This window comes from Pungitius pungitius, chromosome 15 (assembly GCF_949316345.1).
Source record: "Pungitius pungitius chromosome 15, fPunPun2.1, whole genome shotgun sequence".
NCBI lineage: Eukaryota > Metazoa > Chordata > Actinopteri > Perciformes > Gasterosteidae > Pungitius > Pungitius pungitius.
The window spans coordinates 14,004,136-14,022,906 of NC_084914.1; the positions used below are offsets into that span (position 1 = coordinate 14,004,136).

General features: G+C 42.1%; 2 protein-coding genes across 2 annotated transcripts; one reads left to right on the forward strand and one right to left on the reverse strand.

The window, feature by feature from the left end:
* The first annotated feature begins 316 nt into the window (after positions 1 to 316).
* LOC119209402 (vasoactive intestinal polypeptide receptor-like) lies at positions 317 to 13,158 on the forward strand. The gene is made up of 13 exons (XM_037458727.2): positions 317 to 446; positions 1,663 to 1,756; positions 2,467 to 2,580; positions 7,019 to 7,128; positions 7,206 to 7,303; positions 8,439 to 8,568; positions 9,792 to 9,945; positions 10,747 to 10,807; positions 11,174 to 11,240; positions 11,320 to 11,411; positions 11,605 to 11,734; positions 12,273 to 12,314; positions 12,442 to 13,158. The coding sequence occupies exons 1-13, from the start codon at positions 387 to 389 to the stop codon at positions 12,631 to 12,633; spliced, it is 1,344 nt and encodes a 447-aa protein (XP_037314624.2). The 5' UTR covers positions 317 to 386; the 3' UTR covers positions 12,634 to 13,158.
* Positions 13,159 to 13,174: 16 nt separating this feature from the next.
* LOC119209401 (kelch-like protein 40a) lies at positions 13,175 to 18,089 on the reverse strand. Its single transcript, XM_037458726.2, has 6 exons — positions 16,873 to 18,089; positions 16,627 to 16,787; positions 16,270 to 16,377; positions 15,679 to 15,864; positions 15,306 to 15,455; positions 13,175 to 15,092 (listed from the first exon to the last, which is right to left on the reverse strand). The coding sequence occupies exons 1-6, from the start codon at positions 17,992 to 17,994 to the stop codon at positions 14,981 to 14,983; spliced, it is 1,839 nt and encodes a 612-aa protein (XP_037314623.2). The 5' UTR covers positions 17,995 to 18,089; the 3' UTR covers positions 13,175 to 14,980.
* Between the last annotated feature and the right edge of the window lie 682 nt (positions 18,090 to 18,771).

Below are 18,771 nucleotides of genomic sequence, written 5' to 3' on the forward strand. Positions count from 1 at the left end.
GATGGGCGCACTTCACTCCCTCCCTCTCCCCCCACGGTGTGTGACGTCACATAATAACGTGGTTGCTCATCACAAACAGCTGGAAACGAGACGAATGTTTAGTCAGGTCTTGACATTCATTTATGGTGAGGCATTCAGTAGTTCACTACTGCTCACAGCCGATCATCTGCTGACGGGCACCGAGAATCATCCATTGGTTACTAATGCTCGTTCAACCTCCATCCTGACAGCAAGGAGGAGGAGGAAGAGGAGGAGGAAGATGTCAGGAGCGGTGCAACTTAGTCCACTCAGAGCGCTGGAAGAGAGTCAGCCAGAAGACCCTGTGGAGGATGATACCTCTGTTACTTATTTTTGTTCGTTAAGGCTTCATCTTACGCGGAACGGACATGCCGGTGGCGGGTCGGAGCAGCGCGCTCATCCTTCTCTCCTGCGCGCTCATGCAGCCCGTGAGTCCCCTCGCGACACTTCGGACTCTTCTCGTGACTTGATCCTTGTGCCCGTTTTCAACGCGCGTCAGTTTCAGATGTAGGAGTTTTTGCCTTCATGCACGTTGGCGCGCGCACTTGGGACCCGTTTGGGATGCGGAGCGCACATTTATGCGTGAGAAGCTGAAAGCATTCATCATTTTTAGTTATTTAAAGGAATTGCAGATTAAATAATATTACAAACCCCCTCTTCCTCCATCCCAGCACGGTCCTCCTCCTCAGGCAAATACCTGTAGCATTTGAAATGACATTGGTTTTATGTCCGGGCTTATCTCTTCAGACCTCTAAAGTTAACCTGGTGAAGTTACAAGGTCTCCCAACACCGATGACCTCCTATTTCTGCCTCTGTACTCTTGGGTCTCCATAGTGTCTGCATTTACAACCTCTGCAATCGTGTCCTACAGAGAGGAATGCATATGATTCATGCCGCAGCAGTTGGAGGTCAGAGCCCTCGGAATAAAGAGTGTGCTGGCTTTGAACATCTGTCTCTGCGTTGTAAAATAAGGCGAAGCAAGAGATGGGTTTGTTATTGCTGGAGGTGGAAGATATGATAATCGCGGGTCACAATGATGGAGCGCAGAAGGTTCTCCCACCATGCTCCACAGCGCACTCGCTTCCTAAGGCGCTGCTGATCCATCCCTGACAGCACATCCTCCAACCGTAGTCCACAGGTGCCCTTCTGGGTGAAGTTGCGTAGGACATGCAATGTAGCCCACGGAGTTAGATGCATCATAACTTCAGTGGGCAGTCACCATACATGGAGAGTATGGAGTCATGTAACTAACAACAGCCCCACTGTACTAGCCTAATTAATGCCCACAAAGAGGAGACTCGTCCACCTAAATGCAAGCAATAAACCTTGTGTTCCTGCAGATGGTCACATTATTACATTACATTCTCTGGGGATGAACCCTCACGGATTCAGCTTCAAGGGAAGAATCACGTTGCGTCTTCCACATTGCCCGTAACTGCAAATGTGAGGCGTGTGAGGCCTGAATCGCAGACACAAGATTGATTTTGTGTGGCGAGATGGATCCCCGTGAGGCGCTGTCAAGAGAGAGCACACGCAGCACAGCTCATGAGTGTCACTAATAGACAAATGATCAGAGACTAAGGCTTACAAATGTCACAGTGGAGAGATGTACGGACGAACATCTGTGAAATGTTCCCCTTGCAGGTGTTTTCCGCACACAGCCAGATGTGTGACATGGTGAAGGAGATAGAAAAGGAGGAGGAGCTGTGTGAGGCTCAGATTGAGAACAAAACGACAGGTATGTGGTCTTTTGAATGAGTGTGTTATCTGCGTGCCTTTATTTACCTGGCTGCAGTGATGTTTGATCAGAATTTGCTTAATCCACTAGTAGCTTTTGATCTAAGTGACACAAAAACCTTAGTGTGCAACAAACTCACTTTGTCCATTTCCCGTTTCAAATAATTGTTGATAAAGCTGGAATTTCTTGCTAAGTGATTGTTAACAACTAAATTGTTGCATCCTTCAGTCGCAGCACATACTGAGGTTCCATGGAGAAATAATCATACTTCATTAAGCCGTCATTTCTTTGGTGTTTAAACCTGACCTCCTTGATCTTAACTGCCTGCATCGAGAGACTCTGGTTACTTTCCAGTTTGGAAAAAGTCACTCTGCTTGCATCTGGAGACCAAGCTCTCTGTCAACAGTTGGAATTGTCTGTAGAACTCAACTAACAGTGTGCACTGAAGGGCGGGGCAGCATTGTATTTGTCATGGTGGCGGCGTGTTAACTCAGGTCATCCGCTGTTATGGACCCGCGTCCGTAACCACAGCAGGGCCGACCACATTAACACACGGCTGCCATGGGAACTCCTGTGCTCCACTTTAACACAGGGCAGGTCACTGTTTGTCACTGAATGAACTAATCTTACAGCTGCTAGACAAAAGAGGTTCAGTGAACAGCTGGTCTATGTTGATATCTTCTCATTCTCCCTCTCTCTCCCTCTGTCAGGTTGCAGAGGAATGTGGGACAAGATCACCTGCTGGCCCAGTGCTGATGTTGGACAGGTGGTCACCATCCCTTGTCCAAAATATCTTTTCTACTTCTCCGGGGACGTTTCCACAAGTAAGAACCTGGTTTGTATGGGCCATGAATGTGTCTCTGTGTGTGGGGGTGTGTATGAGTAAAGACACTAGGAGGAAAGGCAAGGCAAGCAAGTGACTATATGCTTTTTCTCTGTGTCGTCGTCTACTGGTAGGACATAGTTGCACAGACACGTGTATGACAAACTGATAAACTTGACTGTTACCAGTTACCCAGTAGTTCAACTCAAAACAGAGATTCTGGCTAATTCCCAATAACCACTTACATTTTTCCATTATTTTTTAAACAGCATAGCAAGAGTCTTTAAAGTTGGTCCATTGAGTAATTCTATGTTGAAAGATGCTGAATAGTAAAGTAAAAAGCCGTCAGTCATGTTGACAAACCCACTGATAACTAATTGCTCATTCTGTAGTTCCCGCTCAGTACTAAGGACCATTTTATCGCTTTTTAGCTCATTGTTGATTTATCGCTTGGTTTCATTCTGAACTTCTTATTCCAGAAGCAGGGTGCTGTTTTCAGTAAAACAAAACTGAATGTAAGTCATGCCTTTTCCTGGAGGGAGTTGAAATGTGACAAAGATTTAAAAGAATGACAAAGAAAAGCAAAACATGCCACGCTGTCGAGTCCTCGTCAGCATCACATTATTCATAATAATAATAAATATACATTTTAATTTGTAGAGCGCTTTCATGGTACTCACAGACACTCATATTGCACGTCTGAGACCGCACAGAGAATTGGAATCTCAAAGTGCACAGAGTAGCATCACAATAATGATGCCATTCAGTCCCATGATCATCGGTTTCATTTATCTCTCCTGACTCATATATCACAGTAAAATGAAAACACTTGCTGAGCATCAAAGACACACTCTGTCTATTTACTCTCTTTAACGTAGTAGAAGCCTCACAGGGAAATCGTTGTAGTAGTAATAAGAGAAACCACTCTCTTCAGGATGTATTGGCTGAGTTTGAGTGTGTTTGTTTCCGTACATCTCCATTAATTACCACCCATCTCCTAAGTGTAATTATGCTGTAAGAGTTGATTGAGTTGTTTATCTGTGTACAGCTGGCTGTACACAACTCCTCCAAAAAGGGATGGACGGGGAAGTACTCAGACAAAACTAGTAGTGCTGGGCAATACTAAACAACGAGGAAATCAAAATTTGCTCTGGATAAACTTGAAGAGCTGAAATGTTAAAAAAGCCAAAATGCAAAAAACAAAATTTGTCTTACCGAGGAGATAAGGGAATAATAAATCCAAAACGAAACAAACAAACAAAAGGGCTCTGAAAAGACTCAAAGAGCTGGGCAGCAATGAACGACATAAGGCCAACTCGGGATTCCACAATGGGGTTCGGGACAGACAAAACTATGACCTGGACTGGACACTGCCGTGAGGCGGGTGTGCAGGACAAACGGACGTGCCACACTGGCACAGGACAAGGGGAGACGCACACTATAAAAGTACACACGAGGGAAGTGTGGGAACAGGTGGACACAATCAGGAATCAGGGGAGACAATCAGACTGGTGACACATGAGGAAGAGCAAGGAACCTGAAGAGAGGAGAGTTAACTTCCAAAATAAAATAATCGTGGAGACAGGACAAAAACTCAACATGACATACAGGTGGGACAACTTTAATGATGCTGTAGATAAACAAGTGATGGTGAACTGTGTATTGTAAAATATAAACTAAGAGAAAATACCTTGTTTGAGTAGCTTTACTGCAGTACATTTCACAATGTATTCATTTTATTATAAATATTATATTTATTTATTTAGAACCCTGAGACGTTAGAGAAACATGATGGGATGTGGAACATGCGGCACAGTGCCTATTATCAAATGCATTCCCTTTGTCAATTGTGTAAGCTATTGACGCACCACAAAGCATTGCGAAACATGGCGCCACAGACACTCAGGTCATAAATTTAGTTGAGATAGAGTTTGCTATTCTCATGAACTCTTTACCTTGTAGGCCTAGGTCACACACAGTCACACACACACAAGCAGTCATTAATCTCTTTCAATAACAGATTGCCAGGCTGTCGATGGTTTCACGCAATAATATTTGCATGCTAATATGAATCTTCATCCATAATATAACGAAGAAAGAAAAACCACTTACAACATTATCAGAAGAACCTTAAAAATGGAAATAATAATGATTACGGTGATTAACTGGTTTGAGCTCTGCGCGTTGTGCATGTCACTAGAAATCCTTGCAGTCCTGTTTTGGGGGGATGATGAAAGCATTCTTCTGGCAATCCCTCAAACAAGCCAAATCCAGTGGTGGCATGAGCTGAACCAGCAAGGGCTTATCTGCGCCTTTGTATCCTGTCATGTTGTTTGAGGAAGCTAAGCCTCCGACTTCTCTGCAATACGCTCAGGTATTTTTGAGCTGACCATATTTTAATGCCAAACATTCTAAGACTTTCGATTGTTTATCATTTCACAACAAGGTCTTATTTGATAGTGGCCATGCAGCGATAGGATTGGGAAATGTGGGGAATGTCCTACATTTGGATTTCTACAATGGATTTCAGTTTAAGGATGAATGTTTTTGCCAACACACGCAGCTCCCTTTCTCCCAGAAAAGGATATGTGGAAATGCGGCAAATAATTATTACACAATAGGATACTGTGAGGTAGATTTGTGCTTTTTGCTGGTGATAAGATTAGAAATGGAAGTTGGAAGTTGTGAGTTTGGTTTTCAATCTAAATGATTATTAGTGTCACATCTGACCATTGACGCATTTTCCCTCTGTTATTAAGGAAAGGTTATTTAATGTACTAAACACAACTATAGCTTAATATGTTGTGTAAGATGTGCACTTGGAGCACTATTTGAGGAGGTTATATGATACAATAATGCAAAATGATTTCTGCCATTTCAGCCGTAATTGACAGATAATTGAGACGAGTAAACCACTGGTGTGAGCGGGATGAGATGCAACAAAGCCTAACCCTAACCCTTACCCTATACATCTTTAAACTGTTGGCACTTGGTTTCTGTATCCATTCATTTAATCCATACATTCAATCCTATTCTATAAAACTAATTGCTCTTCTGCTCTCCTCTCCTCTACTGTAGTGAGCTCTAGTTTACTTTTGTAAGAGCAGATTATATGTTCATATGAACATGTGACTCATGTTCCCCTGATTGGCGGGTCGGCCTATATAGGGTAGGACCCTTTGAGGGCAAGGGGAGGTGTTTCTAACAGGACTAGACAGAAAATAGTTTTTGACCGCTGTAAATTTGGTGTTATCTCCGTGTGGATGTTTCTGTGACGTGTTATATAAGGCACAAATAAATAGACAAATCTGCATCTCAATAGAAAGGCAACAGGACTCTCTTTCATCCCTCAAGACAAAAAGCAGCACGTCAATCACGTTTCCGGTTTAAAATACCTCAGTAGCTTAAAGTGTGGGCTTAGCTTCTACAACTTTATTGTAGTGAGCTCTAGTTTACAATGCTGTAGTGAGCTCTAGTTTACAATGCTATAGTGAGCTCTAGTTTACAATGCTATAGTGAGCTCTTGTTTACTTCACTGTAGTGAGCTCTAGTTTACAATGCTATAGTGAGCTCTAGTTTACTGTACTGTAGTGAGCTCTAGTTTACTGTACTGTAGTGAGCTCTAGTTTACTGTACTGTAGTGAGCTCTAGTTTACTGTACTGTAGTGAGCTCTAGCTTTGTCCACAGTGAGCTGTAGTCTGTACTTTACGCATGTAAGCTCAAGTTTACTACACTGTGTTGTTCTCTAGTTCAGCTTTAGTCTATTGCTTCACTGTACTGTACCCTGATCAGTTAAAGTCTACAATATTGTACTGGACTACAGTAAATTATATTCTCATGTCCTGTACCATACTGCACTTTATTGTACTCTGGTGTGTTTATTAGAATGTGTTGTACTCTAGTAAGCGCTGAACTAATATGCTGTACTGTTCTGTATGACTACTTTAACCTTCTCTCATGTCAAGTGCCCTCTCCTCTCTTTATTTGTCTATTTTTATGGTTTCTCAAATGCCCTCGGACCTTTCACTTCTGCCCCTATGGACGGGCCAGAGTAAAATATCTATCTGCTGGCCTTCTTCTGTGTATGCAGCCTGAGAGTCATCAAGCAACAGATGGAGGCCAATACACATGGGACCTGTACCAACATGTCATCCCCTTCAGCCATTCCTTCTATTTCCTTTTAGTATTTGAGAGTATTCCAGGGAGACACATACATCCCATAGGGATGTTATTAATGTATTAGTGTAAATGTAGGTTTGCCTTGTGGCTCATCTATTCATCTTTCCCCTCCCCCAACACACACACACACACATGCATACAATATTATAATTTTGATGCATAATGAATTCTCATTGAAACACATCAAATCTGCCGAACCAACGAGTTGTATTCTTGCATCAGTGGTGTTGAATGTTCGCTTTGCCCCTCTGCTGATCAGGTAACCTGTCAAAGACCTGCACTGAGACTGGCTGGACCCCATTCAGCATAGACTCATACATATTGGACTGTGGATACAATCCCAACAACACAATGGATGATAATAAGTCGGTATGGCGAAACCTTTCTGACCCTATGTGCTTGGCCCTGACTTCATTTTCGATGTCAAACTAAGTGTCTTTTTGCAGGGAGAGTTCTTTGGCGCAATCAAAGTGGGTTACACGATTGGTCACAGCGTGTCCCTCATTTCTCTGACGATGGCCATCATCATACTGTGTCTCTTTCGGTAAGGAGTTGAATCTAAATTCTACATAATGTCCCTGTGTAATGCTAATCAAACACCTTTTCCCATCATTCAGAGGGATACAACCTATATTTTATAGAGGTTTTACAATGTTTTTCACACCGTAATGTGACTCGGCTAGATTTAGTTGCACTAGACGTCCAAATTTGACATTTTCTGCTGTTGCAACAGTTCTCAAACAAAGCGAGGAGCCATAAAGTCAAACAACTTAGACGGGCTGCTGCTGCTCACAGCTCCCTTTGACCTTCAGTCCTGGGGTTGGAGAGAGTTAAAGTGTGAACAAATGTTAGCACGACACTTTGCTCGCAAATAGTCTAAGAGAAGCTGGTGTGTGTGGCTTCTTTTATACAACCCAGTCAGTTGAGGTAGGTGTGTTTTCGCAGTTGGACTGTTTGCACGTGACGGGCTAAACAACATGATGTGTGTTTACACCTTGGGTTTATAAAATGCCAATTGTTTGGACTTTCCAGTATGTGAACAGCGTATGCTGTTTACGTCCAGCTGTGGACGCCCTTTTTTTAGGCAGATGGTTGATGCTGTGTGTCTTTGCACTCTTCCTGCTGAAATGACTTGCCTGACGGGCTCATGCAATTCCCCCATAATTATAGGCTCAGCCGGAAGGCATTTTTTTTAGAACACCCAGGAGGGAGGATTTACATAAGTGTTGTACACTTGTTTCTGAAAGATATATATATATATATATATATATATTATATAAAACTGGAAAACTACCTCTTATATCCAATAGAAACCTACAGATAGTGCTGTGTGACAATTATTTATACAATTACATATACACATTAGTACATTAGTAGTAGCAGTAGCACATTACAAAGAAATGTAATACAATGTTCGTTCAGTACTTATAATGATTACCCTCCTTAGCTAAAACATTCTTTCACATTCTTTCTGTGAACATGGATATTTCCTTCCTGATTTATTCCGATTGCATGTTTTGATGCCTTAAAACACAGACTTTATCAGTATTTTTGGGGGGAAAGGTCATTTAAAAAGGTTATTTGAGATCTTTAATAATAAAGATTTTTTAAGAGAGTTGTGTGTGCTGCTGTCCTTCTTGATTTAAGTCATCTTACTGTTGGTTTGTCCTACTTCGCAGGAAGCTGCACTGCACACGAAACTACATCCACTTGCATCTGTTTGTGTCTTTCGTACTGAAAGCTGTGGCGGTTTTCATCAAGGACGGGGTTCTATACTACGTCGCGGAGACAGACAGTTGCCAGTTACCTGTGAGTAGGCCGTGTACTTCTTGGGCTCCTGATTGCCCCCCTCTCAGTCGCCAACATGCCATTTTTTTTTATTGGCGGAGCTGCACATTTTATTGATTCCGATCAGCATCAAAGTCCCGTATCATAGATCAAGTTAACTCTTCCATCTGACATGCGAGCAGGAGGCTGTTTCTGTCTACAGCAAACTGCCTCTATCTAATTATTCTCTGAGACTTTACTGACTTCAATGCTTTGTCTTTGAGTTTACATAACATGTAGGAGCTCAAGTACTCGTGGGTGTAGCAGTGTTTGCCAAGTCCGCTCCACTAAGACAACCTTCCCTAATTCATCTCTCCAGCAGGATCCTGGGCCAGTTCCTGTTTGCTGAACATTAAGCCGCAACTAAAGAGAGCTTTGTCAATAAATCACATTTGAAGTTCCGCTATCTACTTTAATCATTTCATCTCGGCAACATGACCTTGGTGACAAAACCAAAACACCACACGAGCTCAGCTAAGATAAGCCACTGGATCGGGTGCAGTTTCATACTAAAGCTATGTTATTCTTATTTGATTGATCAAGCCACTGACGTCAGTGGTGTTTTTTTTTTAGCTCTTTCTCCGGCTGAGCACAGCTTCCTTACCAAGGAGGATTAGACCAGCAGAACTGTAAATCACCTGCTTTACAATCTCTAAGTGCTGATTGTTAATAGTTGGCTTTTGTTTTTTATCCCTCAGGGTACACAGATTGCCCTGGTCCAAACACAGCTGCTGTTCCTCAACTGTTTCTAATTAAACAAATGAAAAAACTTTTGTAGTAAGCAACACATTAATAAGGAACCAATTTATCCCATCAAGATCACATGGGTATAAAAAGTGTAGCCTCACTGGTACATTTTAGGTTATATTTGAGGGGCTTTATAATTACAACATGAATATCAAATACAATTTAAGTGCAAATTAAATCATTTCAGCGCCCATTAGCAAACTTTGCTTGTGTTACTTGGGATAATAACAGTATACTCTCTGCTGCTTTTGAAGGTTGACTTGCCAAGTCTATCTGAACGTTTTCTCTTAATTGAGTCATCAATACTCATTTGAGATTAATTTACTAAAAACGTTTTCTGTTCCAGCTCATCTGCTGGCAGCTCAGTTTGTCTTGACCGTTTGAAGTGCAATGTGGTTTTCATTAAACTACATTTATCGGTAACGTAATTAACCGTTGACATCCTGGTTTTCCTGTAGGTGAGCTGCAAGGCAGCGATGGTCTTCTTCCAGTTTGGGGTCATGGCGAGTTACTTCTGGCTGCTGGTGGAGGGCCTCTATCTCCACACTCTGTTAGCCGTCTCCTTCTTCTCCGAGAGGAAGTACTTTTGGTGGTACATCCTAATTGGTTGGGGTAAGTGCCTCGATGATTAGAGACAGCTCACGCAGGGTCATTTGAAGGAAGATTTGAATTCCATTGAGTCTCAAGTCTGTATTTAACTGGCAAGAGATGTCCATTTGCCAACCAGAATGTCTGGTTAATCTTTACAGCAACAGCCACAACGACATGACGACATGCAAATTCATCATGTGAGGTTTTATACATGCACAGGAAAATGTTGCCTTTTTCATTTGCATATGTATGAGTTTTGCTGCCCCTGTTAGGTCAGCAGGAGAAGGCAGCTGCCAGTCTGATCCACTTTTATAAGTATCATTCAATGCTTTTGATGCTCTTTATAGGAGCACAGCTCATTTAGCGATTCCATGCAAGCATGGCAGACATAATATGTAAATAAAATGAATCCCTCCCCCAAACTAAGACAGTTCATTTTGATGATTGTATACGGATATCAAGATTTTGCAACTGAGATGGTCTTTTACGGCAATAAAATAACTCTATAAATAGACCTGACATGTTGTGTCTGGCAACTGGAAAATGGAAACAAGCCTTTGACTTTAGTGCAGATACCCAGGATGAGCCCATTTTGGCACAGAGACCATATCAATATTATTAGAAATGATAAGCTTAACCGAAATGCTATAGAAATATTAAGACATCCAAAAGATTAACAGTGTGCACATGCATAAAGCTCACGGTCATATTTGGTGATGTTGAGGCAGTGCAGTGTTTGTTTGAAAACAGTAAATTAATAGTTGAGGATCAACATATAATTTCAATGTTGAAATAATGTAGAAAAAAATCTGTTTCTTTCAGGCGCTCCAACCCTTTTTATCTCAGCGTGGGTGATAACAAAGGCTTCTTCAAATGATCTTGGGTGAGTTCATCATTTGTCTTTACTCTGATTGTGTTTATTAATGTAACGTATCAACACGATTGCTTTAAACATCACACATTGTCCATACATTGCATTTTGTCTTTGTGGAGTCTGTGCCGGTAAACTATTCATCTGCAACACACTGCTGAGTTGTTTGTGGCTACACTATCTTACAAAGCACAAATGTGCAATTACTACATACTTGTTCAAAATTAACCATTCTTTAGCACACAATAATCATAAAAAAGTATGTGTTAGTGATGTGTAATTTCCTGAAAAGAATAGGTAAAAACATTTGATTTAATACGTTAATTCTTTTACTTTGGGAGATTTTGTTTGTATTTAGTCTGTTTTGTCCTTGGACAGCTGCTGGGAGACAATCGATGACAAGCCATGGTGGATCATAAAAACACCTGTTTTGGGAACCATACTCGTGAGTCCCTCAAAATGCCAATTCAACCTTAACGTTTCCTCGTAACGCAATCAAATCAATCAGTTTCACTATTTTGCAGGTCAACTTTTTTCTCTTCATCTGTATAATCCGGATTTTGCGACAGAAGATGAATTGCCCTGACATCGGGAGAAAGGAATCCAATCAGTATTCGTACGTTTTCAGTTTGAAGTGTGCAATACATGTCATTTTAATGTCAGATGACACTGAATGAATGATTGTCCCGCCGCTGTGTTGTTGGTTGTCAGCAGCCGTGACTCTCTTGCAAAGAGACAAGCTCAGTCTTGACTCAAGCTTTCGTAGATGAACAGGAATTTTCACTTTTTCTTTTTTCTGTTTTTTTTAGGAGGCTGGCTAAATCCACTCTGTTGTTGATACCTCTCTTTGGCATAAACTACATCATTTTTGCCTTTATCCCCGACCACATCCATCCACAAGTGAGGATGGTGTTCGACCTCATTTTGGGGTCCTTTCAGGTAACGTCAAAGCACGCAGGTGTGAGTTAGAAATCTGTCAACATTCCAAATTTCAGACAAAAGCTGCACTATTTCATGATGAATTGGGGGTTTAACGTGCCTAATCCGTTTTTACAGGATAAATATTTGTGCCGCCAATATGGCACCAGAAAGAAAAATAGATTGCGTAAAGTTACATGTTTGTTTGATTAAGCAAGTAACCGGTTTGTTGTTTATTTAGCTGAGATGTTTAATTTGATATGTTTGAATAACGAGGCAGCTGATTTACTAAGAATTAAATTCAATGTGAATGCTGAGAACCAAGTGCAATGATGGAAACCAAGCGGTGGAAAGAATTCTCCATTTGTAACCGTTTTAGTGCAGATTGAAAACTTCTGGGAACATTCCGCGGAGATCTAAATGATAAACCTCCTGCCTGAGCCTGAAGTCATAATCTCAATGTCATTATTCATACAACCATTTTGAGTGCTTCCCCAGTTGTCATATTGCATTGGTATTTTGTCACTTTACTAGTTTTATCTACTTCTCTCTTCATCAGGGTTTTGTTGTTGCAGTTTTGTACTGCTTTCTGAATGGTGAGGTAAGTACTTTAAAAAACATCTCTTTTAGATGTGCAATGTTTTTTTTATGTCATTAAATCTCATTATCAGTGCCCTTCCTCTTCACGCCCCTTCTTCATCCTCTTGGTTTGCACTCTGTCTTTGCAGGTACAGGCAGAGATTAAGCGTAAGTGGCGGAGATGGATGCTTCAGAGGTTCCTGGGCGCTGACACCAAGTACCAGCAGCCCTCCATGGGCAGCAACGGCAACAACTTCAGCACCCAGATCACCATGTTTACCAAATGCAGCCCGACGACACGCCGAGCGTCCGAGTGTCAGGAGCACCTTTCTGCCACCTGAAACCAGTCTACGGCTCACTCCCCTCTCTGTTCACTTGGGTACGGTACCGTAAACACATCTTCAGTTGATATTGGTTACTGGAGGCTAATGGGACATTTTAGTACTGACACTAATGTTTGTTTAATCCATAACCAAAAGAAGTGGCAGGTGATCAGAGTTTTTCCTTGTAAGCTTTTTAGGAGAGTCTGAAAATAAGTTACGGAGCACGACACCTCTTTGGTAAATGAGGTGAATCATTTCCTTAAATGTGGTGAATTCATTTGCTTAAAAGAACATTTTAAAACTATATTCTATACTATAAACTAGTTTGTTATTCAAGGTAAAGCTTTGTTGAAATCACATGCTAAGTCAAACCTCCAACTGGCTGGCTGTATGAAGACTTCCCCGAATAATATCAACAAAGTCATCGATAACAAAAACACTACAAAACGCTGCGGGGACGAAAAGGGAAATGGAGCTCATGGCTCGCGTTGTTGAGCAATTGCCGGACAGAGCCGGAGACGAGTCCTTAACGAAGCAAGATGTTTATTAAAAGTGTGTTACACAAGAGGACGCCAAGCACTTAACGTAATGGCCCATGTTGCTAAGGGGACAAATGGTAATAACATTAATGACATTGTCAGGCTGACAGTAATCACAGAGGAGGAACAACGTACCGGGCGTCCCTGTCCTGTCCGTGACAGTTTTACACGGGGCATACACTCTGCTGAAATACTGCCGGATAACATTCCAGAGGAGCCTCTAAAGCTTGTGAAATATAGCTCAGACAGCAAAGGCTTTTAGTTTTGTCTGAGTGCACATTTGCCCAGCAGACATTCATTTGGACTGGTTCTGAAGCTAATGGACCAGATGTATTCCGTTATTAGTCCACAATACACAACATTGTGAACGGCAACACTGCTTATCTTCCATTAACTGGATAGCATGGACAATGAATTCCATTGTTTGATTGTAATCTTTCTATTCTATTGTTTTCTATATTCACAGATTTAATAAATATTGTTATGGTGCCATACTGTTTGGCGCTAGCAAGCATGCCTGTTGATTGCTCGGCCCACTACTTTGGTCCGGTTGGAAATATCTTAATGTAGGATGGATTTCAATTTTTACAGCCATTTATTGTCCCCAGAGAATGATTTTTAATGAGTTTTATGATGCTCATAATTACGTTTTAGCTAGTGCCACCAACTGTTCAATGTTTCTTTGTCGTCTATGCGTTTTGCGTAACTAAGGACATTCTCACGAGCCTCGGCCACACTATAGGACTTAACAAATATCAGCATGCTCACATGCTAAACTAAGAAGGTGAACATAATGAATATATACCCTCTAGACAACATGTTATTATTTGTATTGCTAACATGCTAGGGTGCTAGCATGAAACTGAAACCATAGCCTCACACAGACACTAGCTCGGCTGCTAGATGAAAAGGGTGTTGTCTATGCATAATAGTTGGTGTTCTCGCTCTCTGTCCAATAATATCTTTTGTTTATTTGTGTCCACCTCCTGATTTGGACATTAATATACAGTTAGTGACGGTGTCACCTTTGACATAGTGAGTCTTGCTGGAGTGTGATGTGTACTTCACACTCTAAGTGAGTCTTCCTCCTGTACCAGTCTAGGTAAAACTGCACTGTAACCAACTGAACGTACCTCAGAGGAATTGTCACAGTCATTGTGTACATGTTGTGTAAATAGGACTGAAGTTTTGACTGAAGTTTTGTGTTGAAATCTTGAAGTGCTCAGGTGTCAACTGGAAATCAATGTTTACATTTAAACGTTCCTCACTCATGTTATTTGCGTCACACCACTTATGTGTCTCTTATTTGTTACCATGTACATTTTGTGTAAATACTGTGTACTGTACAATATTCAGAATCAGCTGTAAAGACGTTGAACAAAATGTCAGGTGAAGATGAATAAAAGCATTTGCACTGTGGGCCGTCCCTCTGTCACTCCAGCAAAACGTAATACAGACCAATCAATGATTTTCTTTATTCCTGCTTCTAATACAGCAAAATGCAGTTATGAAAAGGATTTTATGAAATAATGTAACAAAAACAGATGTACAAACTATGTTAATCAACATTTGGACGGTTTTTAAATTCTATTTGGTGGGATATTTTAATGAATGTCGTTTAAATCCTCACGTGGACGGAACATTCATCTCTCTTCTCTTGCTGCTAAACATAATACTTTTTCATCATTAGTGACCACATTCAATCATTACCTTGAAACCTTGGCTTGTACCCTAACCCAATTTCGGACCACTGTCCCCAACGAGTGCGCGTGTTCACTTCAATGGCACTCCGTTAACCTTCTGGCACCTCCAACAGGTCAGTTCAGTTATAACTTGGTGAGGCGCAGAGTGTTGAGGCGCACTGGAAGAATAGTGCATCCCTCTGCATAGCTAATCTCTCGCAAAATCCCATTCCAGCACTGGTCTGGCTCATCGTATCTGAGGAAAAATAGAAATCTTCATCATTGTTTAAAAGGAGAGAAGATGGCAGGAGTGGGTTGGCTCCATCGCTAATATTGAATGGTAGGAAGAACTGAATATGATGTAAATCAATAATATGTTTTATTTTTGGAGATTATTCTTTTCTGCATTTCAGATCTCAATCACCTATATCTTTATGCATGGAACTACATTACAGAATCTGGATCTAACCTCCAGATGTCCGTCATCTCTGTTGGGACGGGCTCCTCACTGGTTTCACTGGGCATCATAGCAAAGCCCCCCACAGCGTACAGGAAACCTCCCATCGAGATCAGATTGAGGGAGCTGCGCTCCTGAGGGAACTCTGTGAACTCAGACCACCTGAAGAACAACACAGTAATAACACACACACACACGACCATGGGAGTTATGATGGTGTCATAAGCTGCTACATTACTGTACAAGATGTAGTGCAACAACTGCTATTTTATGACCTTTTGATCTGCCATTCACACTCGATGAGTCAGTTGGTCTACTGTGGATGGATGTGTCGACTCATAACAACGAGATTAAGTGGGTCATGTAAATAGAACTGTTGTCTCACTTGTTGGTGGCGATGTCATAGACTTCCACGGTGCTGGTGAGGCCTGAGTCGGTGACGCCAGTCACCACGTAGATCTGGTCTTGGTGCACAGTGATACCGAACAGGGAGCGGGCCAGCTTCAGAGGAGCCAGGTCCTTCCACTCAAACTTAGTGGGGTTGTAAACACAGACTCTTCTCATGCATTTCCTGCATGAAACATGTGATACAGTTTGTGAAAGAGGATGTTACATGAAGTTCTTTCTTTTCACTCAAGGTTGTAAAATGTTTTCTGTGAAAAAAAAGAGTTCTGGAAAAAGCAGTAATGATGTCAAAAGAAGGTGCTATATAGGAGGCAGGACGGGTTCAAGATGCTCGTGATTTGCTTAATGGGGAGTGAAGAACACAGTGTTTTGGGGGCTTGACTCTTTGGTTTGGGTTTTGAATCTTTTCTGTTGAGTTTCTCAAAACTACAGAACTACAAAACCAAATCCCTGGAGTACCGATTTTTTGGTTTTACTAAATGAGGAAATAAACAAAAAACAAATTATTACTCCATATGGTGTTAGTAAAAGGTGGAATCATATGAATAACAAATAATACAGTGCAACATACTTGCTTTGAGATTTTCCTCCAACCACGTAGACTAGACCTTTGTGTGATACAGTTCCATGGCCGTACACTTCATAAGGCAGGGGGTCTGATTCTCCCCATTTGAATGACCTGTGCACCAAGAAAGAAGATGTTTGTCGTTGTTGTTTGTCTACATATAATAAAATACTAGTGTTACTAGTAGTTGACAACAATATTAAATGTGACTACTAGAGGATTTACACGTCCTTTTATTTAAGGGAATAACTGACTATTGAAACATATATCAAGAGAGGACCTCCCTGAAAGTGTGAGTTTCATTTAGATACAAAAAAAATCATACAAATAATATTTAGTATTACATTTGATATCTGCTCTTACTGTCTGTCATAGATGATGACTGAGTCCAGGGCGTGCTCGCCCTCCTTCAGTTCCTTTCCTCCGACAACAAAGATGGAGTTTTCAGCTTCAGTCAGGCCGAACAGACAGCGAGGGCTGGGTTGGGAGGGCATCCCTAACCATTGTGAACTCACTGGGTCAAACTGGGGATGACAACAATGATAAGTTGTTAAGTGAGGAACAAGAGGCACGAGGAAGAGAATATAACCAAAAAGTGATGTACACTACCTGCAGGAAGTAGGAGCTGTATGGTTCGTCTTTGTTTTCTTCGTTGTAGAGAAGTCCACCGACAACAAACACCTGGTTCTCCTTGGTAACAAGGCTACAGTGGTTTTTGGGAATTTCTGTGGACTCAGAAGCCACAAAGCACTCATTTCCTACGGGGTCATACGCCACAGTCCCAGTGTCACTGATCATAAGTATCAGCTCCAGCTCAAACATCCCAAAGCGAGGGTTGTTGTTGAGAATACCCGGCAGGTATCCTTCCTCCTCATCGTCCTCCTCCTCTCCTCCTTCTCCTGCCTCTGCCCTTCTATCGCTGTGCTTACTGGGCTTTGGGAGACGCCCATTGTAAGCATTGTTGACGAGATCCAACTCCTTCTTGATGTCCTGGCTGAATTGCAGGTACTGGTGGCGCTCCACTTTCTCTTTGAAGTAATCCAAAGGGATGAGCCTGAAACGGATACAGTGCAGCAGCTCTGGCAGGTCCTTGACCCGCTTGGTCTCGTCATGTCTGACCCAGTCCATCAGGGATTCAAACACCTGCTCTTCCCGATCAATGTTGAGGGCATCTGAGGTTATGATGATAGCCAACTCGCTCGGGCCCAGCTGCAGGAAGTCCTGGTCCCTGACGACAACCTGGTAGCGCTCGCAGATGAACTCTCTAGCGGTCAGAGTGAGCCTTGGACAATCCAGCAGCAGACCCAGCCTGAAGATAGCCAAGCAGTTCCCCAGCACCAGCTTCTCTTGGAGGTAGGACACACATACTGAGAAGATGGAAGGGATCTGGTACATGTTGGCAACCATGAAAATATCCTGGACGTTCTGTTCTGTCAGATTAATGTCAGAGGTATACAAGTATCTCAGAATCATCCCCATAACACCTGGCTCCACGTCTTTGAGGACAATTTCGCGCTTCTTGCTCTCCTCCATGTCGGATAAGAACATGGTCTTGAAGAAGGGGCTGCTTGCAGCCAAAACCAAGCGGTGGCAGGGGAACTTCTGGTCCTGAATTTTGAGGACACAGTCCACAAACTTGTCGTTCTCCAAGAGGTCACAGAGTCCGTCCTGAAGCAGACTCTGTTGGTACATCCGAGGCTGCTCCAAAGGGTCTATGGTCATGGCAGCCATGTTATTCTGTCTCTTTGTCCCAATTGGGTTTTGTTGGAACTCTACTGTCTCCCCACAGCAGAGCAGAACTGCCAGCGTGCACAGGGCTGCTCTGATCGCCGTGGATAGCCTCCCCCAGTTGGACGGCCGGTGGCTGCAGCTGTCCGTGGCTATCAGTCACTGCGGCGTATTTATAGACAAGACCCTCACAAAGCCCAGGAATCCATTTTGGTGGACCCACCCACTCCTGCACCACACAGACCCCCACAAACAGCTGAATGACTAAGCACAGTGCCGACGCCAAGTTCAATACAGCAGAACGTCACACTTCTTTCTGGTTCTTATGACTGCACTCAATTTTTTTCATACACTTTTTAAAAGTTGTTTTTCTGTCTGTGATACACTATTGATTGAGGAACAACACGTACTGCCGCTACAGTGGGGTTAATCAGTTTACAGTATTACATGTACATGGACAGTGCAGGACAGTATGGTGTGAATATAACAGCAGTTCCTTCATGGTCAGCATGTTGTACAAGAAATCTCCGCTGAAACCACAAAGTGGTAAATTAAAGTTTCAGAACCAGAATCCCACCAAACATGGATACAACCCTAAAATGTATTGCTTATTCAAAGCGTCCCTCTGAGCCTTCCTCAGGTTACAAACATAGCAAGTGACACTTCCCCATGTCACTTATTACAATATGATTTAACATTATGCATACTAAATGTGCGCTGTTTTGTACGATTGGATTGAAATGTCAGGGTGAACACAAAATGATCTCAAGTCTCACTTCT